This window comes from Takifugu rubripes, chromosome 20 (genome assembly GCF_901000725.2).
Source record: "Takifugu rubripes chromosome 20, fTakRub1.2, whole genome shotgun sequence".
Classification (NCBI taxonomy): domain Eukaryota; kingdom Metazoa; phylum Chordata; class Actinopteri; order Tetraodontiformes; family Tetraodontidae; genus Takifugu; species Takifugu rubripes.
In genome coordinates this window covers 11,062,139-11,081,283 of record NC_042304.1, presented here as the reverse complement: position 1 = coordinate 11,081,283, position 19,145 = coordinate 11,062,139, and the positions used below count along the sequence as shown (strand labels likewise).

The window sequence follows — 19,145 nt, the reverse complement described above, 5'->3', positions numbered from 1 at the left end:
GTCGGAGCCAGAAGCTGCCCGGCTCCTGTAGCTAGATGGGAGTCTAGCTGCGAGTCAGTTCGCTTGCTGTGACGGGACCCTCACAGCGGCCGTTGCGACGGCGCGCACGGCTATTTTGAATGAGAATTAACGCCGAGGGCCAGATGGTCGTCTCGTTTTGTTGTTAACTTTTATGTTGCTGCTTCGGAATTGATCGTATTAGAGAGAAAGGTTAAAAGTCAAGGAATTTGGTGTTGGAAATTTGCTTTGCGCCCGCTGTGAGGGGAGGGTAAAGTCTGGCCCCCGATCGTGTCTGTGCGCTGAGATGCGTAAGGAGTGATTGATTCTAGCTTTGTGCAGCTCAGAGCCCCGCTGTGATACAAAACCATCACGTTGCAGTTAGCAAAACACTAGAAGAAACAGAGAGAGGAGCTTTTTACATGCACAAGTGCCACTTTCTAACATTGGGCGAGCGTTCTAAATAATTGATACCTAGTTTATTTAGGACATGTGATTTTTTTTCTTTCCTCACTAGATAATGAATATTTAAAATCCTGCGTCTGTCATGCTGCTTCCTGTGGTTTGGGAGTGCATTACATACAATTAGGCATTTTCCAAGAGAAGCTGCTGATTGGCTGCTCTGCAAAATGGGACCAAATCACTGATCTGCAGTGGAGAAATTCTTTTGGATGTGGGTCATTATGTCATGAAAGTTATTTAAGTTTGTTGCATAACTAATTAGGTAAGTAACTCATTCTAATCCCCAGTTCGCATAGCCATCAATGAAATGGACTTCATTAAGACCCGGGACGAAGATGAAACCGCCAACCTCATCTGGAACGACTCGGCCGTGCAGCACGAGAAAATCGCTGAGCTCAGGAATTATCAGGTATGCCGAACGTCTATCAGCATGCATTATACACTGGCCAAGAGGTTAGGAATGAGAGTTGGAAAGCAAGGATGTCGGGGATTTTTCCCCTGATGCCTTGAACAGGAAAGCGAAGCGCAGCCTGCAGTATCGAGCGTATCCCTGATGTTTAAAGATAATCCATTTTAACTCCCAAGCCCAAATTCTTCCAACGTCTCCAGTCGAAATCAATTAATAATAAAAAAAAAACAGGCGAAGCAGAAAGGAAGTTGAATTTTACTGCACTGTTTCTGTGGGTTTTTTATTTTATTTATTTATTTTTTACAGATTTCTCTGCAGCAGCAGATACACTCTCGTACTCATCCACCTGACTATTACCTGCTGGAATATTTCAGTACTTGTATGAGTGTTTCTGAAGAAGATGGGTTGTGCAAATGTTGGGGAAAAAGGTTGTTAATGAACATGAAAACTGTTGCCTTTAAGGTGAAGGTGTCAGAGGTGCGGGGCAGAAAATGCAGTGATTTGAACAGCAACATCATTTCTACTATTAATCCACACAATCTCCTCTATTTAGGAGTCTGTTTTGTTCAAAGACGAATACCTTTACCAGCACGAGGATGTTTATGTGCTGTATTCCTATTTAGATGAAGCTTGATGAAAAAAGGAACATAAAGTGCTGAAGTAATTGTGCAACTGAGGGAAAGTTCACTAAGAACACAGCCAAGGTTAAGTTTCAGAGCAGCACAGAGACGAAGAATTGCTATTAAATGTAAATTAAATCCAAGAAATGTCAGGTGGGAAAAGGAACAAAAGCGAGGGGAGACTGAAGATGAACGGAAGAGTTTGACCTTTTTACCAACCTGGGAGGTAAAAGTGAGGCGGGGAAGAGAGGAGGGCGGACAGAGCGTCAAACAGATGGGATGATTGACAGGTAGACTGGCAAGTTGTGATCAGCAGGGGGTGGGGGGGTCAGGTTTCACATGTCACTCGTGATGCCGACAAGACAGGCCTAAACAACAAGACTTGTTCTGTATGCCGGGTACTGGTCTGACAGCGATCTCTCCTCCGTTTGACCTTGCCGTCCCGCCGCGTGACCTTGCTGCCTCTGGAGGGCTGAGCGTTTTACCATCCATCTTCCTCTGTGTTTGTTTGATTAGACCGGTCAACGATTGATTCAGTCGCAACTTAGAAAGACTTTGGCTCAGCGGCGGCAAGTATTAGACTGCCTTCCCATACGGTCGTGAAGCCAGTGGCTGGATGGAAACAGAGTTTTCCCATCAACCGTGGAATGGATTTATTTCTTTAAAACAGTAGACGTGGAACCCGACAACTGCTTTTCATTTCCCATCACGAGCCACGACCGTGTTGCCACATTGACATACAGTAATTGCGCGATCTCTTCCGAATCCCTAATTACGTCTGTCTCCTTTGGATAATAATCACAGGAGCTTATTATTCACACACACACACACACACACACACACACTTTTAATTTTTTCCTTTCTTTTTGGTGTGTTCAGAGGTTTTGCCGTCAAGTTTCACTTCATACAAGCCTAATTAACGCCCCGTTCAGGCTCATTTGGTCAAAGAATACATAAAACACAGAGTTTTCATTTACCCCCCCCCCCCACACACACCTCCTGCTCACCTCCCTTTCGGCACATTCAAAGCAATTCATTCAACTGTCACTGCAGGAGTTTGCCAAGCAGAACCAATTACCTCAGCTCCTCTGAGTTGAGATTGATCTTTCTCCCCCCCCTCCCCTTAAATAGTATACAAAAACATGGTAAACTAAATAAGGGTTGGAAAAGGTCTCGGTGTCACCTTTTTGTTTTGAGTCCATAATTGGGCATAAATGTCAGAACATCGTAAGCTCACTTCAGGTTGCCGCCTTTAATGTGCTCATTTTTATGTGGAGGTGGGGGTGGAACTGAGTAGGGTAATGGCCCTAACGGCATTATTATGTCTGTATGTCCCTCTGCAGAGAATTAACCATTTCCCTGGCATGGGAGAAATCTGCCGGAAAGACTGCTTAGCAAGAAACACGTCCAAGTAAGGCTCCTGTCTCTCTTAACGCAGCCAGCGAGAGCAACATTAGCTGTTGCGGCAGTACAGACTTTCTAAATGGGGATGATGGTGATGTTTTGTTGCTCCCACCCTCTGTCCTTGTTTCTGTAGAATGATCAAGTGCCAGCCTCAAGAGTACAGCTTCATACCCAAAACCTGGATCTTCCCCGCCGAGTACACTCAGTTCCAGAACTACGTCACAGAGCTGCGCAGGAAACGCAAGCAGAAGACTTTTATCGTCAAACCAGCCAACGGAGCCATGGGCCACGGGTAAGCTTGAAATGAGCTGGAGTAACTTTTGTGCTCCACTGAAACTATTTTGGCATTCCTGCGGTCCAGTGTGGGCAGGAACAGTTTTCAAAGTTAGCTTGTCCCTGTAAACATCATCAGGGGAACAATAAAACACATTAATTACTGTGTTTCTGAACTTTTGATTGATGCGAGGTCATGGGGAAAATGTCCTCAGCAGCAAGGAGTACCTGTAAATCAGTTTAGATACAGTCCTCAGAACAGATGGCGTTTTAAATAAATCCGCAGTTGTTTGGACGGAGTGGCTACATGAGGGAGGGCGACGTTGGCATCAACAGGACAAAGGGTTGTTATTGATACGCTTTGAAGAGGTACTCTTTGATGGAGCTAGCACAGTCATAGCAGTAATGCATTGTGAAGGGAGGATGGGTGCAAATATATATATATAAATACAATATACATGCACAAATATATATTCCATTGCCAGTGTCTTCTGCCAAGCAATACTTCAGATTAATAAAGCCACTAAAAGGCACTGCAGTGGATATATATCCCATATATTCCTGTGATGCATTGCATACTGGCTGTTCACTTCCATATGCACGCTCATCTGTCCATATGAAATAAACATAAAAGCGAGTAAATGAATAAAGAGTAGAAATTTAAGGCGGGCAAAGCAGTTATTGATTATTCCTTTTGACTGCTGCTTCAATGAAAACACGATCCCCCAAGTGCCCACACGAAGCCCAGAGTGCATTCATCACTGGCACCAATAGATGGGGATATTGAGGTACTAATAGCTGAGTGCGCTTCACTTCCCCCTCTGATTCTCTTTGAATTTGTCCTTTCTGGTATCATGTGAGCATTACTTATAACTCCGAGCTGCACTAAGCCCTTATTTATTAAAGAATAAAAGGCAGCAAGGGCTGAATTATTGCAATACATTAGGAATATGAAAGATGATGAGTTTAGCTCATCCTCTCAGCAGCAGGCAGCTCACGAGATTAGAGTCTTCCCTGCCTTTTTGTTGTGGGTTTTTTTGTGTGACGGTGTGACGTGTCAGGAAATTAAGTTATACTCCACCCCGTGTAATTTATTTTTCCTTCGGCCCACTAAATGAAGTTATTGTTTACGTCTGAAGTGCAGCTTGTTACGGAGGAAACAAAATAAAAGGCACGCGCGGGGCTTAAAAAGGCGAGATCCCCTCTGGTGGTAAATTAAGTAGGCAAGGGAGAGTGGGCTGTGATTATCTGACACCACAGCTCATCAATCATGTCATCTTCTCCTGGGCTACTCCTCCTCAGCTAACTAACACCGTTAACCCCGTCCTCATCATTCAGCTCGCTGTCGGCCGGTTAAGAGGGCCCCTTCACGTTGTCGGTCAGGATCTCATCAACGTCTCCCCCGTTCTCTTATGTTCAAGTACTGTACTAAGAAGGACAATGAGATGTTTGTTCGCAGCGTGCTGGTTTTAGTTGGAAATTGATTTAGAAAGCCTGCGTTGAACTGCAAGGCTCAAAGGTGAGTGTAGTTGAAGTTCGCCAAACTAGGATATCTAATTTTGTCTTTTTTAAATCCCCGTTTAGATTCAGTGCCAGTGCTGCTGTGCATTAGTGTTAACACAGTGGAAAAAAGGGGGGGGGAAGAAAGAAACCACATGGTTCCCAAGATACCCGATGTTGTGGTTGTGATTACAGAATCCACAAAGCAGAATAGCGTCAGCCCTTTGCTGCTCTGCTGCCGCACTGTATTATCACAATTCCTCAAAACGTCCTCTTTCGTGCAGTCGGGTCTCTACATCTCGGATAAGAATTGTGTGTTTGTGCATGATACGCCTGCTCGCACGTGAATAATGGAGCCTTTTAGCCTGTGCATGTTAGCAATTTAAGCAAATTCTACCTTAACCATGAGTGATGGTGATACGGGTCAGTCGCAATGCTTGTACATAGTGGGAGATTGTTTAACGTTGACCCCTCACCCCCTGGGCAAACAGGACCCCCCCCCCCCCCACACACACACACACACACACACACACATCACCACACTGGAACAAACATGCACATGTTGACATTTGTTTTTTAAAGTATTGCCACTTAGCTCTCCACGCACGCGCCCGAGTCCACACAAACGCACATTCAGCCCGTTCTTGAGCCCAGCTCACAATGGCCTGCGTACTATACGCTCTGAGTGCCGGTGACACCAGGGCGAAGCAAATGAATTAGGGTGGAGGTTGAAACGCAGCACAATGTCTGCTCCTATTAACCCGCCCATAGTTACATTTGATGCATTTCCCATTGAAAGAATCGACCTTAGAGAGTCGCGGTTTTCTCTCTCCTTGCTGTTTTATTATTGCTTTTTCAAACACGGGTTATTTTTAACCAAGCCCGTTCTTTCAGTGTTGATGGCCAGCCAGTGCTTTACCTTTATTTAATACTGTGTAATTCCATCAAGTGTTCTGCAGCGGTGGAAACTCACCACGGGGGAACCTTGACTTCATACAATGTTTCACGCTTTTTATTTCACATTCTGTTTTTACAACTTTTGCCTACACCAAGGCCCAATTATTCAGTGAACGTCTGCCTTTCCAGGATCTCGCTCATACGGAACTGTGAGAAGCTGCCAGCCCAGGAGCACCTCATTGTCCAGGAATACCTGGACAAGCCGTTTCTCATGGAGGGCTACAAGTTTGACCTGCGTGTCTACATCCTTGTCACTTCCTGCGACCCGCTTCGCATTTTTCTGTACAAAGACGGCCTTGTCCGCATGGGTACAGAGAAATACCATGCGCCCACTGAGGCCAACCTGGTGAGTCACTGGGAGATAACAGCAAGAATGAATTGTGGGAAACTCTTTATTAGACAAAGGAGATTCACAGCTCTTTACTTGTAACGGTTGGAGGCTGGGTAGATGATTAATAACAACCTCAGTTTATACTGTCTGTGTCAAACAGGTTCAGAAACGCACTGCCAATACATAGTAAAAGGAAATTTACAGGGCAATATAATCGCGAGCGCTCCCATAAGTCTGAGACGACAGCTTGTGCCACTCAACCTAATCAAATCGGGCACTCAGATGCACGGAGGGACAGAGGTTGGGAGCCGCAATGTAATCTCCATATGATCACAAAACACTGAAGTGCTTATTTACACGGTAAACAATGCCCAAATGCTGACAACTGAAAGACTGATATTGTTCTCAAACGCATGCACACACACACACACACACACACACAAAACACACGCACATTCACGCTGCCAAGCACAAACGTCCACATACCAGATGTCTCCTGTAATTTCCACACACTTATATTTGCCTTGAGGTTCTGCACCTGCCAAGCTCCGTGTGCTGATGTTGAGAGGATGCTCCACACACACACACACACCCACACACACACTTGGGGCGACATGCAGTTGGTGCCAGTGCTGTTGAATATGAGGTCGATGCTATTATAGCATTGCAGTATACAGCTTTAATGTACTTCCCATCAGGATGTCTATAACAGCAATGAACAAAAGTGCACTTGCTGGAGTAGCTGTGTGTAAATGCACCAGCTGAGACGGAGGTGAGGCATCTTTACATATTTCTATACTATGCAGGTTAGAGAGAGAGAGATGTGATCTACAGTATGATCCCGTCCAGAACCGCAGACGGGCTGTATAGGATTAGCCAATGTGTGAGACACATCATTGAGCGTGTCACGCCACTGAGATGGATGCTCAGTCCCAGAGAGTGGCCCTCAGACAGTCATCAGGACTGGAGTGGCCTGTGTCCTAACTGCTATTTACCCACCCATTAGGAGGAAGGAGGCGCCACGAACTGAACGTGAAAATGTTCTGAGAGGGATGTACCAAATCAATGCTGGTGTCCTTTTAGTCACCTTTCAAATTGGAATTAATTTCATCACTGTGGTTTAACTGAACAAGTGCCCATTTTTATATTCACCTCAGAGTTATTCATCACACGAAGGTAAAAAAAAAAGATGTCTTTTATCTCAGTAAATACTCTATATGCATTCAGAGGAAAGAAGAAGAGGTTGTATTCTACACAACAAAACAAACAGATGAGACCATCTGGTGTAAATATTATCAGCTGTGGCTTCAATGTTATGTTTTTATTGATGTTTCTCATAAGAAGAAGCTGTTTTACAAGCTAGCAGTGGGTTCAGTTATATTTCACCAGACAGGGAAAATTCTCAGTTGATAGTCTTTATTGTATTTTTAATATTTACGTATGTTATAGTGTCAGCAGAGTGTATGCCCTCTTTTTTATTGTCTGGGTTCTTTTTCAGAGCTGAGATTTATTTATTAAAATATGTCACAAGGTATAGCTTAAACATGTTTATTTACCAATGTTACTCTATTATGGTTTTCTGTTACTCTGTTATTGTATGTTATTACTGAACAGCACTCAGTCCATTACAAGTATATCAAATATCATGTCCCCGTGTGTGTTTAGATTGGCATATTTTAAAAATCTGTCCTTTTTTCCATTTTTGTTTCCACAGAGCCAGCTCTACATGCACCTGACAAACTACTCAGTCAACAAGCACAATGAGAACTTTGAGCGGGACGAAACGGTGGATAAAGGCAGCAAGAGGTCCATCAGCTGGTTCACTGAGTTCCTGCGCAGCAACGACTATGACGTGGCCAAATTCTGGGGAGACATTTCTGTACGTGGGTGCTTCACAGAAGCACAGATACACTCATTCTCTTCCGTTTATCTTGTTTTTGCACTTCCCTTCTTGCGTTTGACTGTTCTCGTTTGATCCCTGCGGTGCCTCGGTATTCCTTTGGTTTCTACCTTTTCTTCTGCAGCCGTATCACATCACATATGTTACTTTACTCTCCTTGAGGCAGACGTTCATTCGTTTACCTTCACATAACATTGCAGCTACTTTGGGTATGTCGTTTCAGTTATATTCATTTATTTTTACTCTCCTTTCCCAGGCACCCGATCTCTCCATGTGCTCACCGTTGTCAAAGTGATTACACTCTACTTATTTTCCCTTTTCTTAACTGAGTGAAACACTAACTCTTTATTGAGATGTTGCATCACTTGGTGCATGTCATTTATATTCACACAGCGATCCTCGTATCAACTCCCTTCAATGTTCTCGCTCCCTTTCACTTTGTTCTCATACAAACCACTAGCAGGCTGCCCCGAATCCAAACAGTCCACGCTTGTTTGTCAGGTTTTTTTTTTTTTAATCCGTGGGAGTTAACAGTTCCCTGTATTTTCTTAGCGATGTGTTATTGATATGCTGCAGGAGGCAGCCTGTCTAAGGTCTGACCAGCAAAGCTGCAGCTTTGTTATGAGCTGGTAATGTTCAGAGCATAAATGGGCCAGTCATGCTCGCTGCTGTCCTGCACTCAGCATGCAGACGATAACTGCAGGGCTTTAGAGAGAGAGAGAGTGTGTGTGTGTGTGTGTGTGTGTGTGTGTGTGTGTGTGTGTGTGTGTGTGTGTGTGTGTGTGTGTGTGTGTCTGTCTGCCTGCCTGCCTGTCTGTCTGTCAGTCATTAAAGCTTATTTCCTTATCACTCTATTTTTAGAAACAATTAAATTTAGGGTGTTTCATAAATGAAAATAAACATCAGTCCTCAATTATCATTGATACGTTAACAAATGAGTTTTGGGATAAAACTGTCTCTTGAGGATGTCTAGTCTTTGTCTAAACACTGAGATGTCCAACTTGACTAGCTAGCCACATGTCAACCAGGTGCCCAGGAATCATTGGGGTTTTTTCCAAGTTATTTGAAAATATTGTTTCCAAAGCCCGAGAAAACAGTGCAAAATCCTGCCCAGTGTTCAGCAGCGGCCAGTGCTGGGAGCTGATGCAAGCAGGGACCAAAACACAAACCGTGCAGTACTGAGGGCATAAACTGGGGTAAGTGGGAGCAGGTGTTTGTTTTAGGCAGCCTGTGGGTCAGATGGGTGGATGGATGGACAAATGAATGGAGGTGTGTGATGACAGAAAGATAGAAGAGGAAGGGGGGCTGCTGCCTTATCAGGCTGGGGCCAGACTGCCAAAGCTATTCTCCTCCACCCTGAAGTCAGAATGGGGTTTGAGTGAACTGCGGGCCAGCAGCAGCACGGGGGGCTGCTCGGTGAGGGAAGGCCAGAGTGAGTGTGTCTAACGCAGAACTCAGGTCCACTATGCACTTTTTATTCCTTGATAATTGTTGACTTTTGAAGGATATGTCAAGTTTAAAAAAAAGACGGTTCCCTCAGCTGCTACGCAGAATTCAGCTTTGCTTTAGATGCGAATGAACAAACAAACGAATGAAAACGGATTTCTGTCTTTGGCTTTGCCTTTTTGTTTGTGTGTCCTTCCAGGAGCTCGTGGTGAAGACATTAATTGTGGCTGAGCCCCACGTGCTGCACGCTTATCGCATGTGTCGTCCCGGCCAACCACCAGGGAGCGACAGTGTCTGCTTCGAGGTCCTGGGCTTTGACATCATTCTGGACCGCAAACTCAAGCCGTGGCTGCTGGAGGTACGCGTGTGTGTTCAAGCATGAAGGCCGTCTAAAAGTCCTTCTTACTGTTGCTTTAATTACACTCTACAAAATGATAATTCAAGTATTTGTGGTTTTTAATTGACTGATAAGAGGAAGCATAATTATTCTCTTCTACATTTCCTTTTTATTTAACGTAGTTTAGTATATTAAACATTTCATTTCTTTGAGGCTTTGCATAAGTCCGTGTTGCAGCGGTCTGTTGACTCTCACCTGCTCACACTCTTCCTAAAGTGACAGTAAAATGGCTTCAGACAGAGGAAAATGTAGATCAACACCGACAGAGAGCATAAACACATGGATTTCGCTGTTGTCTCGTATGTGCAGAAACAAGCCCAAACGCCACACCGTCAAACTGAACACACTTATAGATCTATCAAAAACATTAGAGCACATGCACAAGTGTGCACTCAGGACAACAGACAGATGCATCTATTACACATACAAAAGCAACCAAGTGCACATCAGTAACAAAATATAGGTCACGGCTGCAGGTTGGCTCATTAGTTTCCAAGTACGAGACTGTCAAGTGTCACTAAATTGGGAGATGGATTCAAGTTGAGACTCCACTCCAGGATTTCAGTCTCACTGCTCTGATGTCATCTAGTCAGTTAAAGCATGACCTAAATCCTTTAACCCAAAGTGGCGGTGTGCCTTGGCCCCCACCTTTCCCATAAATTGACTCCAGGTTGGGAAATGCTCCTGGGATAATTGTTTGTTTTTCCTCCCCATCACGCCTGCCCAAAATAAATCGGGTGTATTTGCAGTAGCTTTTGATTTTTTGGGGGGAAGAAGGGTGACATTTTAGTTGGTGTTTTCTTAGGAGGCATTGTGGAATTGCAGTGTTGTAATTACATGACTTGTGATGTGGTTGAGCAGTTGTCTATGACAACATCATGTTGTAGAAGACAAGGAGACGGTGTTCCTTCTGACTGCTGGAGCACTGTGGCATCATGCATGTGCTCGTCTGTGCGTGTGAGTAAACGTGTACGAGACATGGCGAACAGCCGTGAACGCAGTAGTTCCACTCCAGCAGTAATGATCCCCCCTGTGCTACTAGCAGTTCTATAACTCTCATCAGTTAACCCCCCCCCCCCGACACACACAAGCACACACTGTTCCTGTTTCACACAACATTTATTGCCACAATCTTTTTTTTTTCCTTAATTTCAGCTGATTAACCAAGTGATAGTTCCAAGTGACTGTATGCTGTCAAGCCTGAAAATAATTTTGTTGCTCCTTTCAAGTTCATTTTAAATCCACTGGGACACTATGTGCAGCCTGCCCATAGGCCAGTTGCCACAAATGGCACCCTATGGCAAGCCCTCAGGTCCAAATTAAAATTTCTCCAGAATGCTTAGCAGCGTTTGTGGCATCTACATCTATTTCACCCCCGTTACACCATTTTTGTCTCATTATACTATTATTTTTGTCGACCCACTGAGGCCCAAAGCAGTAAGAATCATGTCAGAAATCCAAACACAATCTGGGTCTTGCGGGTTTGTTTTGAATCTGCGGACCGCTCCTCTCAGGTTTCCCTGTTGGTGTCACTGCGAATTATGCGTGCCATGCACGTCGGAGCTTTACCCGGACTGCCGTTCTGACACTGTCTTCCTCTCTTACTCGTTAAAATGTCAGAATTGGTTGTCGGACATGCAAACTCACAACCAGGAAATTAAGGTTCAACCTGTGTAAACTCAAAGCCTGTCAGATACCCAAAAGTCAGGATATCATATGCAAGAAACTGTCAGCTGGTATTAGTTCTGTCTTTTGTATTCTATTTGTATTTAGGCTGCTGTGGTGCCTGCGAAGGAATAATGCACTAGTTGCCTCTATCATTCTCCATTTAAACTTATAAAAATATCTAAAAGCGTATGCTGTAAAATTTAAATGAGCATGTGATCAGGAGGATGCTTCCTTCTATCTTCTCTGCAAAAGCTTTGTGTAAAAACACAATGCTGCACAATGCTTTGTAAGCACAAAGAGAAATCATTTCAAAAACTGAACAAATTCAGACGCTCAGGAGGAGCAGCCCACAGACCAGCACACACCTGCTAAAAAGCTCGTCACGGGCGCTGGCAGAGAAGGCAGGAATGATGCTTCTTCTACCAAGGCAAGGCATCAAATAGACTTATTGTTCTCAGAGCAAGTATAGAAGTGGGAGAAGAGGACCTATAAAAAGAGAGACGGGCTTTTGTGTGATCCCTATCTTAATTCAGCAGGGTTTTCAGCCCAAGTTTTACCTCCTATTGACATTCAAAACATCAAGACTGCGCAGGCGACACAAACCAGCCTGCTCGAATGGCGTAACCTGAACCGTTCACTTTCATTAAGCCAGTCCAGACGGCATCTGTGTCTTGTATAGCAGAGGCGTTTCACTGAGCCACCGTCACCCATGCACTGCAGACACACACGCACTCGGACTGGTTTCCACGCCAAGGCGTGCTTCTTTTTTTCCCCTGTAAATGCCTCATTGACTGTTTCTTTATCAAGGACAAAAAAAGAAGCCCAAGGAAAGATATTTGATGAGAGACAAGCATGCAGCTTATTTAAGGCCCTTGCTCTGTAAAGCAGCATGACAGACCATGACAAACAATGTCAACTGCAGTAAGCAGAATTACAATAACATTACAGACTTGGGGAGCCTCGGTGGGGCTCCAACTCTCTGTTCTAGACCTCCTTATACTTGAAATAGAATCAGATAATGTGAGAGTATGATCTATTGCTCCCTGGAATCCATCTTCTTGTGTCCGTAGACCCCAAACGGTGGGTTGAGGCCTGCCCTCGTGGCCTTTTCCTTTGTTTTCAGCTGTTCAGCGAAATCTTACAGAGCTGGTCTGAGCACCCGGGTCATCTAAATAAAAAAGAAGCAATAACTAGAAGACCTGACTGATCCTTGTGAAGCCGCGGCTCTAATGTCAGGCAGGCCACAGGCGGAAGGAACGGGTGCATATTGAAGGCACTGTGTTGAGTATATGTTTGGCTTCACTGTTGTGTTTTTTGTGAATGTCTCTATTCCCCGATGTGGATGAGAATATAGATGTGTGGTCCTTTCTGCTTCTGGGAATATTGCAGCTTGGTGTGTATGTGTCTGGGGGGTTGGGTGGGGGGTCTATTCTGCTCTGCCTACCACACCAGCTCCATCCCTGAGCACAGCTTTTCATCCATTTAATGAGGCAAGAAGGAATTCAGCTTGAAAAAAAGAAGTATGAATCTTTTTCATTGGCTAACTGTTCAGTATAAAGATGCCGCTACAGCTTACGTGGTGATATGAATGACGTCTGATCTTTATCTCTGGCTGACCCTGATTAATAGGATGAGTGGTGTGCAGCTAATGAGGAAGGCTTTTCTAACTGAACTGTGGAATTGGTTTGTTTGTGTCTCACTTTGTGTGGGTGTGTGAACGGGCACAGCGACAACAGACTACAGTTGTAGCACTCCCCCTCAGGGCAGTGATTCTTTACCCGTCTCCTTCCTCCCGTCACTCCTTACTGAAACTTTCCTGTTTCCATGAACTGTTCCCAATTGTTTCAAGATGAGTATCGTTTGCCTGTCCATCCAACAGAGCCGACATAATCCAGATTTCCTGTCCTTTTGAGTCCAGACGTGTGTGTAGTATAGACTGAGAGTAAATCAAATGGAGTTTCTGGTGCAAAATAAATAGTCCCTTACACGTGAAGGAGCTTTCTCTTGAAATTCAATTTAACATGAGATGAATTTGAATTGCTTGAATTTTAAAGCCAAGCTGTCTTTCAAGGTGTTTTAAAAGATGTGTTTAGAGGTTAGCCTGCCTTTCAGGAAATTTGAGAAGTATTTCCACCACCCCCCCACCCCACAACAGCCAGGTCTATCCAGCATTATTTTGTATTCAGAGTGATTAAAGAGGAATTTGCTCGCTAGCTGTGCTCTCCAAATAACGTTCATCCCCTCATGATTGAATTTTCAAGGCTGAAAAATGACAGAGGAGAACACATACAGTTTGATAGAGTCAATTATCTCTAGGTCCGTCTTAGACCCTTCCACCTTTCCTTCTCCTTGCCTTTGATTAATCTTTTGCACTTCGATGACTTCATTTTTATTTAAATGTTCAGAGATATCTCTTGGAGGTGGCGCGTCATTCGGCATCTGACCTGTAGATGGCAGTAGTTACCAACACGTCAGTTAGGCAGAGGTTTATTAAAGAATAATTAGAATGATGTATGGCACTGTCTGTCTCTATCCACATCCATTTTCCCCCAACATGACTATTTCATGGAATAAGTATCAAATTAGGAGCGCACAGGCCGCATATGTGGGGCAGCTCTAAACACACCTCAACATTTAGTCATTTATCATCAGGCATGTGTGGTAGCCCCAGTGACTGTTGTGGGCATGTTTGTGTGCAGGCACGCCATCGAGAGGTCGGGTATATTGCATGCTTATTGGTGACATATGGAACCGCCGTTTGAGTTGGTGGAGCGTGCAATATTCATGATCCTTGGAGTTTTGTTGATGTATTCCCGCATTTTGAAAAGTACACAGGGGTTAAATCAGGTTTGTGTGCAAACTATCTCACGGCTGCTTCAGAGCTGCAGTTTTGTGGCAGTCTTTTTGTGTTTGCTCCTTCAGCGTCCTTGAACGCAAAAAAAATGAAAATAAAAAAAAGCGAACCAGCGAGGCGGTCAAGACAGCTCCCTCAGATCGGTGTCAAAGTGAAGCAGAGAACTGCTCACTTCCAGGGATTTGTCCAGCATCTCCTGATGCTCAGTGAGATTATTCTCCTATCTACCAGCTCCACTCAAATCACCACCTCAATAAAAGAAAACTGTGAGGGAAAACAAGCGATCCACTTAACATGGCGGGCAGCTGTCTGTCCCTGTTGCTCTGCGACTCCTGCTCCCGCCCCTCCCTCCTTTTCTTCTCCCGCCATTGTGTAGCAACAAACACCCCATTCTGACAGTGGTTGAACTGTGCCGAAACACTCAAGCGTGCGGAGCTCATCATTGCAACGCTCTGCCGGGAATAATAAGAAGGGTTGGCTTTTCTGAACCGATTAATCTGGACTGAGCCCTTTCGCTTCTGACCAGTAGCGTTCACAGCTGATGCCAGGGTGGGGGGGGGGGGCAGTTGTTGTTGGAAGAAGAAGCCATTTTATTAGCACCACGCTGCAGACACCACAGGTATGCTCTCCGATGTCTGCAGCAGTTTCAAGAGTTTGCACATGTCACAGGACTGATGAAAATGGCCCGAACGCGTCAGTATTCACTCCAAGATGCAGTGTGTAATTAAAACATTGCACTTATTTACCCGCCCGGCACAAACTTTGTGTCACAGCTGCCTCTAAAGGAGAAAATTACCTTTGTGTCTCACACCCGCAGGCGCAGAAAGCAAATGAGGTGTTTGTCCTGTACAGTTTGTCCTCTTTTTTCCAGCAAACCCCCTGATTTCTGCATTTTCGATCAGATCCCCAGATGTCCTCAAAACCTGTATTATAAGAAAATGGGTAATTGGCTGATATGATCTCCTTGATGTTGGAGTGAGTGACTGCAATGACGCAGTGCTGATGTTCAACTAAAATCAAGGCAAAAGTCGAAAGACGTTTCGTTTCATCTGACATTTTTATTGAACCCATCTTGGTGAGGCTCAGGAGCCTTTTAAGAGCCTGCCAGAGACACTTAAGCAAATTCAGAGTAGGGTTTTTTGGAAGCCCGCAGGGGTTCATTAAGGCCAGACAGATCCTACCTCCTCCACCAGGGAGAAGAACGCCTAAATGTGGAGAGAGATATGAATACCAGGAAGTAATGACCAGTGAGTGAAGGCTGAAAACAGTGCTCTCATAGGGACAACTGAGAAGAAGCAGGAGACTTCTGGCTAGAATTATGCTGTTGTTTACTATATGTTGCACATACCATGCAGCGAGTGCAACAGCGACCTGCTGCTCGTTGACAGCTCGACACCACCGATCTGCTGGTGAGGTAAAACAAAAGGATGGCTGTCATTCTGGCTGTTTCCTATAGGCTACAGTCATCTAAATGTACACCCTTTACATTGTGTCAATCACGCCGGAGTTTTTGAAATCAAAAGCAGATTTTGATGGGTTGCTCTGTCACAGAACACTACTAACTAGGACTGCTGTGTTCCATCCATGGAGGCAACACAGATGCTCTCACAGACTCACATTGTGTTTGTGTATACAAGATTTATGACTATTTCACGGTGTGTTGGGATTTATTTTCTGAGTTGCTATCCTAGCAGGCTCACAGAAAGCTTCCAATTGCTCCAGGTTAGCACAGACAGAACTTGTTACTTCTAAAAGCTACAAACATGTTACCTTACAGCAGAAGCTTCCTTGTGCAGTATACATCAGTATTTCCTGGGGGGGACTGAGGCTTTACTAAGTTGGCGAAGAACATTTTTGAAGCTTTATTGAGCTAAAGTTTTTTTTACTGTCACTCTTAGTTCCTTGGCGACTGATTATTGTGTAAGTCTTTGCTCAAGCATGTCATACAGCCCTAGTTAAAAGAGTAATTAGCAAAAGCTAGTTCAGATGAGGGGGGGGGGGGGGTTCTGGAGTGTCGGGCTCCACTGACCCATGAGATGCTTTGTGCATCTGTGGAAGAGAAGTTTCCACAGAATGACCCTAAAGATTCTAAACATTCCGATTTCCCTCTGCTGCTCATTGGTTTAATAAATGAAAAGCTGCTTCCTCTCCAAACATTTGATTGGCTCAGTGATGCTCGACGCTGTGGTCACGAGATGTTATTGGCTCTTGTTTTGGTGAGTCCATCTGTATCCGAATTCTTTTCATGACAAGCAAGTATTTCTGATGCAAATGCTCAGTCTGACTGCAGATTAACTCTGCAGAGATCTTAATATCTCTAACTATTCGTTTATTGACCAGTGGTTTATAAAATATAATGCATAAAACGACCCAAAAACATCCCTAGATTACAATGCTCTAACCTCTGTTTCTAACTACACATTTTATTTTCAGGTCTGTGTTTAAAATGTTTAAATACACATGTGCTGCTCTCAGTCAAACACACCACTGTAATATTACTATTATATCAGCAATCAAAAATACATAAAGTGGAGCCAGTCTTCTGCTGTGCATCTGTTATACTGGCATTTGAAATCACCTCCAGAACAGCATTATTGTATTCACAAATGCCACCACAGCTCACTCTCCTACTGCTCTTTTGTCCATTAGTTGGTTTCTATGACGTCTCAGACATTCTCTGCCTCACCTTGGGAGCGATAGCAGAAACATAACAGAGAATAAAATAGAAGGCTTGAGGTTTGTTGTGTCAGGTTTAATAACCTGGTATCTGAATACTTTGCACCATGAATTGAAATTGTTCTCATAAGAAAAGCAGGTTGTTCCTGATGTTTTCCCCAGCGGTGCTATCTTTTGTAACCTAAATCAGGGGTTACTTATGTTTTTGAACACTGGACTCCCTGTTGAGCTGAGTCATGGTAATTTGCTGGTGCATACTCAAATTACAGATACTCCTTACTCAGATACTCCTTACTCCTCACTACAGTGGTTGGGTCTAACACTGTATGGTTGAGCTTAGGAAAGGGCTAAAAGTGCCAGTGTGTCCTTGAAAGAGAACTTATACCTTCCCTTCCCACCTCTGCCATATCCTCGCATCGATGCCCCACTCCTGTAAAGCATTCTGACACAATTTCTGGCTTATGATGTAAAACGAAAGTGAAAAACTAACGATGCAAAGCAGAAAACACCCAGTTATTCTTTGACTATTTCTCTCCTCTCTTCTCTGGCAGATCAATCGAGCCCCGAGCTTCGGGACCGATCAGAAGATTGATTACAACGTGAAGAAAGGGGTGCTGCTCAATGCACTCAAGCTGCTCAACATTCGGTATTCCAGCACCGTCACGCATGCTCTGACACGTATTATTGCAACTGGAGCCTTGACGTACACCGAGAGTCAAAGCTTATATCAGAATTTGGTTTACGGAGTTCAGTCGATACTTCAAACACACGATTGCACGTGCACTGTAAGTGCAGCTCCTCAGATCTCTAATGGCTAACTGTGGACGTTGAGCAGTATCATCCTCAACTTTAACTTTTTGCTATATTGCTGCTGATTTAAAGGTTAATACTCTGGTTTAATGACAAATGAATTGACGAGGCCTCGGTGAGAGCAGGGGTTTGTTTTCCTGGGACAAACGGCATTATGTTGATGCCAGAGTGAATGAGCACTTTGTTCCACCTCTCTTGCTTTTACAGCAGTGGCTCTGCTTCTTATAAGGGAGGGTCTGGTGGTGTCCCGAGGTGGGGTCAGCTCACAAATCTGCTCACAACACCAACTGTATCAACATGGGATCAATTCATACCCAACCGGGCATGGACATTGATAAACCTCAGCCCACCAACAGCACTCAAGATCCAATTTAAAGGGCCAGTGACTGACCAAAATGAATTGGCCTTTTTTTCCCAGACCACAATGGCTCACTTGTTCTGAATTAGCTGTCTGGTCTTGTTCATCTTGGATTTGTCAGTTTGTTTGTGTCAAGGCCCTGCCTTTTCATCTCTGTGCTGCTGCATTTTCTTGTCAGAAATTATTCTGGTTTGGAGTTGTTTGTTTCACTAACCTTGGTGATTTGATCAAAAGACAAATTCCGTTCTTTCAATCTAGAGTGAAAATTAGTTGTTTTACAAGTTCATGAGTCTGCTTAAAATCACGCTTTCTGCAGGTTGCGTCTGCTGTCCCTGTAGCAATAGTCTCTAAGTAGTGCATTTGATTGTGGCATTCAAATTAGAAATTAAGAGCAAAAATGTTAGTGATAATTATATTTCAATTGGATTTTTTTAACAAGAGTGAATGATAATTAAACAGTTTAACTTAATTACATTCTTTAAGTTTTCCATACTTTTCTTGAGGTCGACAGTAATTGATTCACTACCGTGACTCTGTTCCTGTTTCTGGTGATTCAGAGCCAGTGATAAGAAACGTAACCTAGCCCAGCAGAAGGCCGAGGCCCAAAGACGTCTCTATGGCCACGGCTCCGTGAAGAAACTCTCCGCTTCATCCTCCGACAGGGAAAAACAACGTCACACGCTGGAACGAAGGAGAGAAGAACTGGTAAATCCCAAACCTACCGCTCAAATGTGTGTTCGTTGGTTCACAGTTTGCTATGAAAAGCGTCTCTGCCTGACATTTATATTCTTCCCAGGTTAATTTAGGCAGCAATATATTTGCTAGTTAAGTAATGATTAGAACTGCTGATTCCAATGTATTGATTTAAACCATGTTTATTTTGGTATTTCCAGCACTGTCCTAAAAACACCACAGTCCTCTCTGCTGTTAACTGACCACCTGTTACAGATAAGCTGAAATGCCAAGTGAAATTTTAAAGGCCACATTAATGTATGTCTCCATGCAGGCTTTCAAAAGAAGGGGGGGTTAAAACAGCAGTTATACAACCCTAAGACCTGATCATAACAAAGTCTTAAAGTCTAT

General features: G+C 44.0%; 1 protein-coding gene across 2 annotated transcripts in view; it reads left to right on the top strand.

The window, feature by feature from the left end:
- ttll7 (tubulin tyrosine ligase-like family, member 7) overlaps window positions 1-19,145 on the top strand; it is a 42,752-nt gene that overhangs the window by 5,769 nt on the left and 17,838 nt on the right. For both annotated transcript variants that reach the window (XM_029828593.1, XM_029828594.1), the window contains exons 4-11: window positions 747-868; window positions 2,832-2,899; window positions 3,026-3,184; window positions 5,752-5,968; window positions 7,668-7,832; window positions 9,499-9,657; window positions 17,446-17,540; window positions 18,620-18,767. In XM_029828593.1, the coding sequence (XP_029684453.1) occupies window positions 747-868; window positions 2,832-2,899; window positions 3,026-3,184; window positions 5,752-5,968; window positions 7,668-7,832; window positions 9,499-9,657; window positions 17,446-17,540; window positions 18,620-18,767 (1,133 nt within the window). The remainder of the gene's footprint in view (window positions 1-746; window positions 869-2,831; window positions 2,900-3,025; window positions 3,185-5,751; window positions 5,969-7,667; window positions 7,833-9,498; window positions 9,658-17,445; window positions 17,541-18,619; window positions 18,768-19,145) is intronic.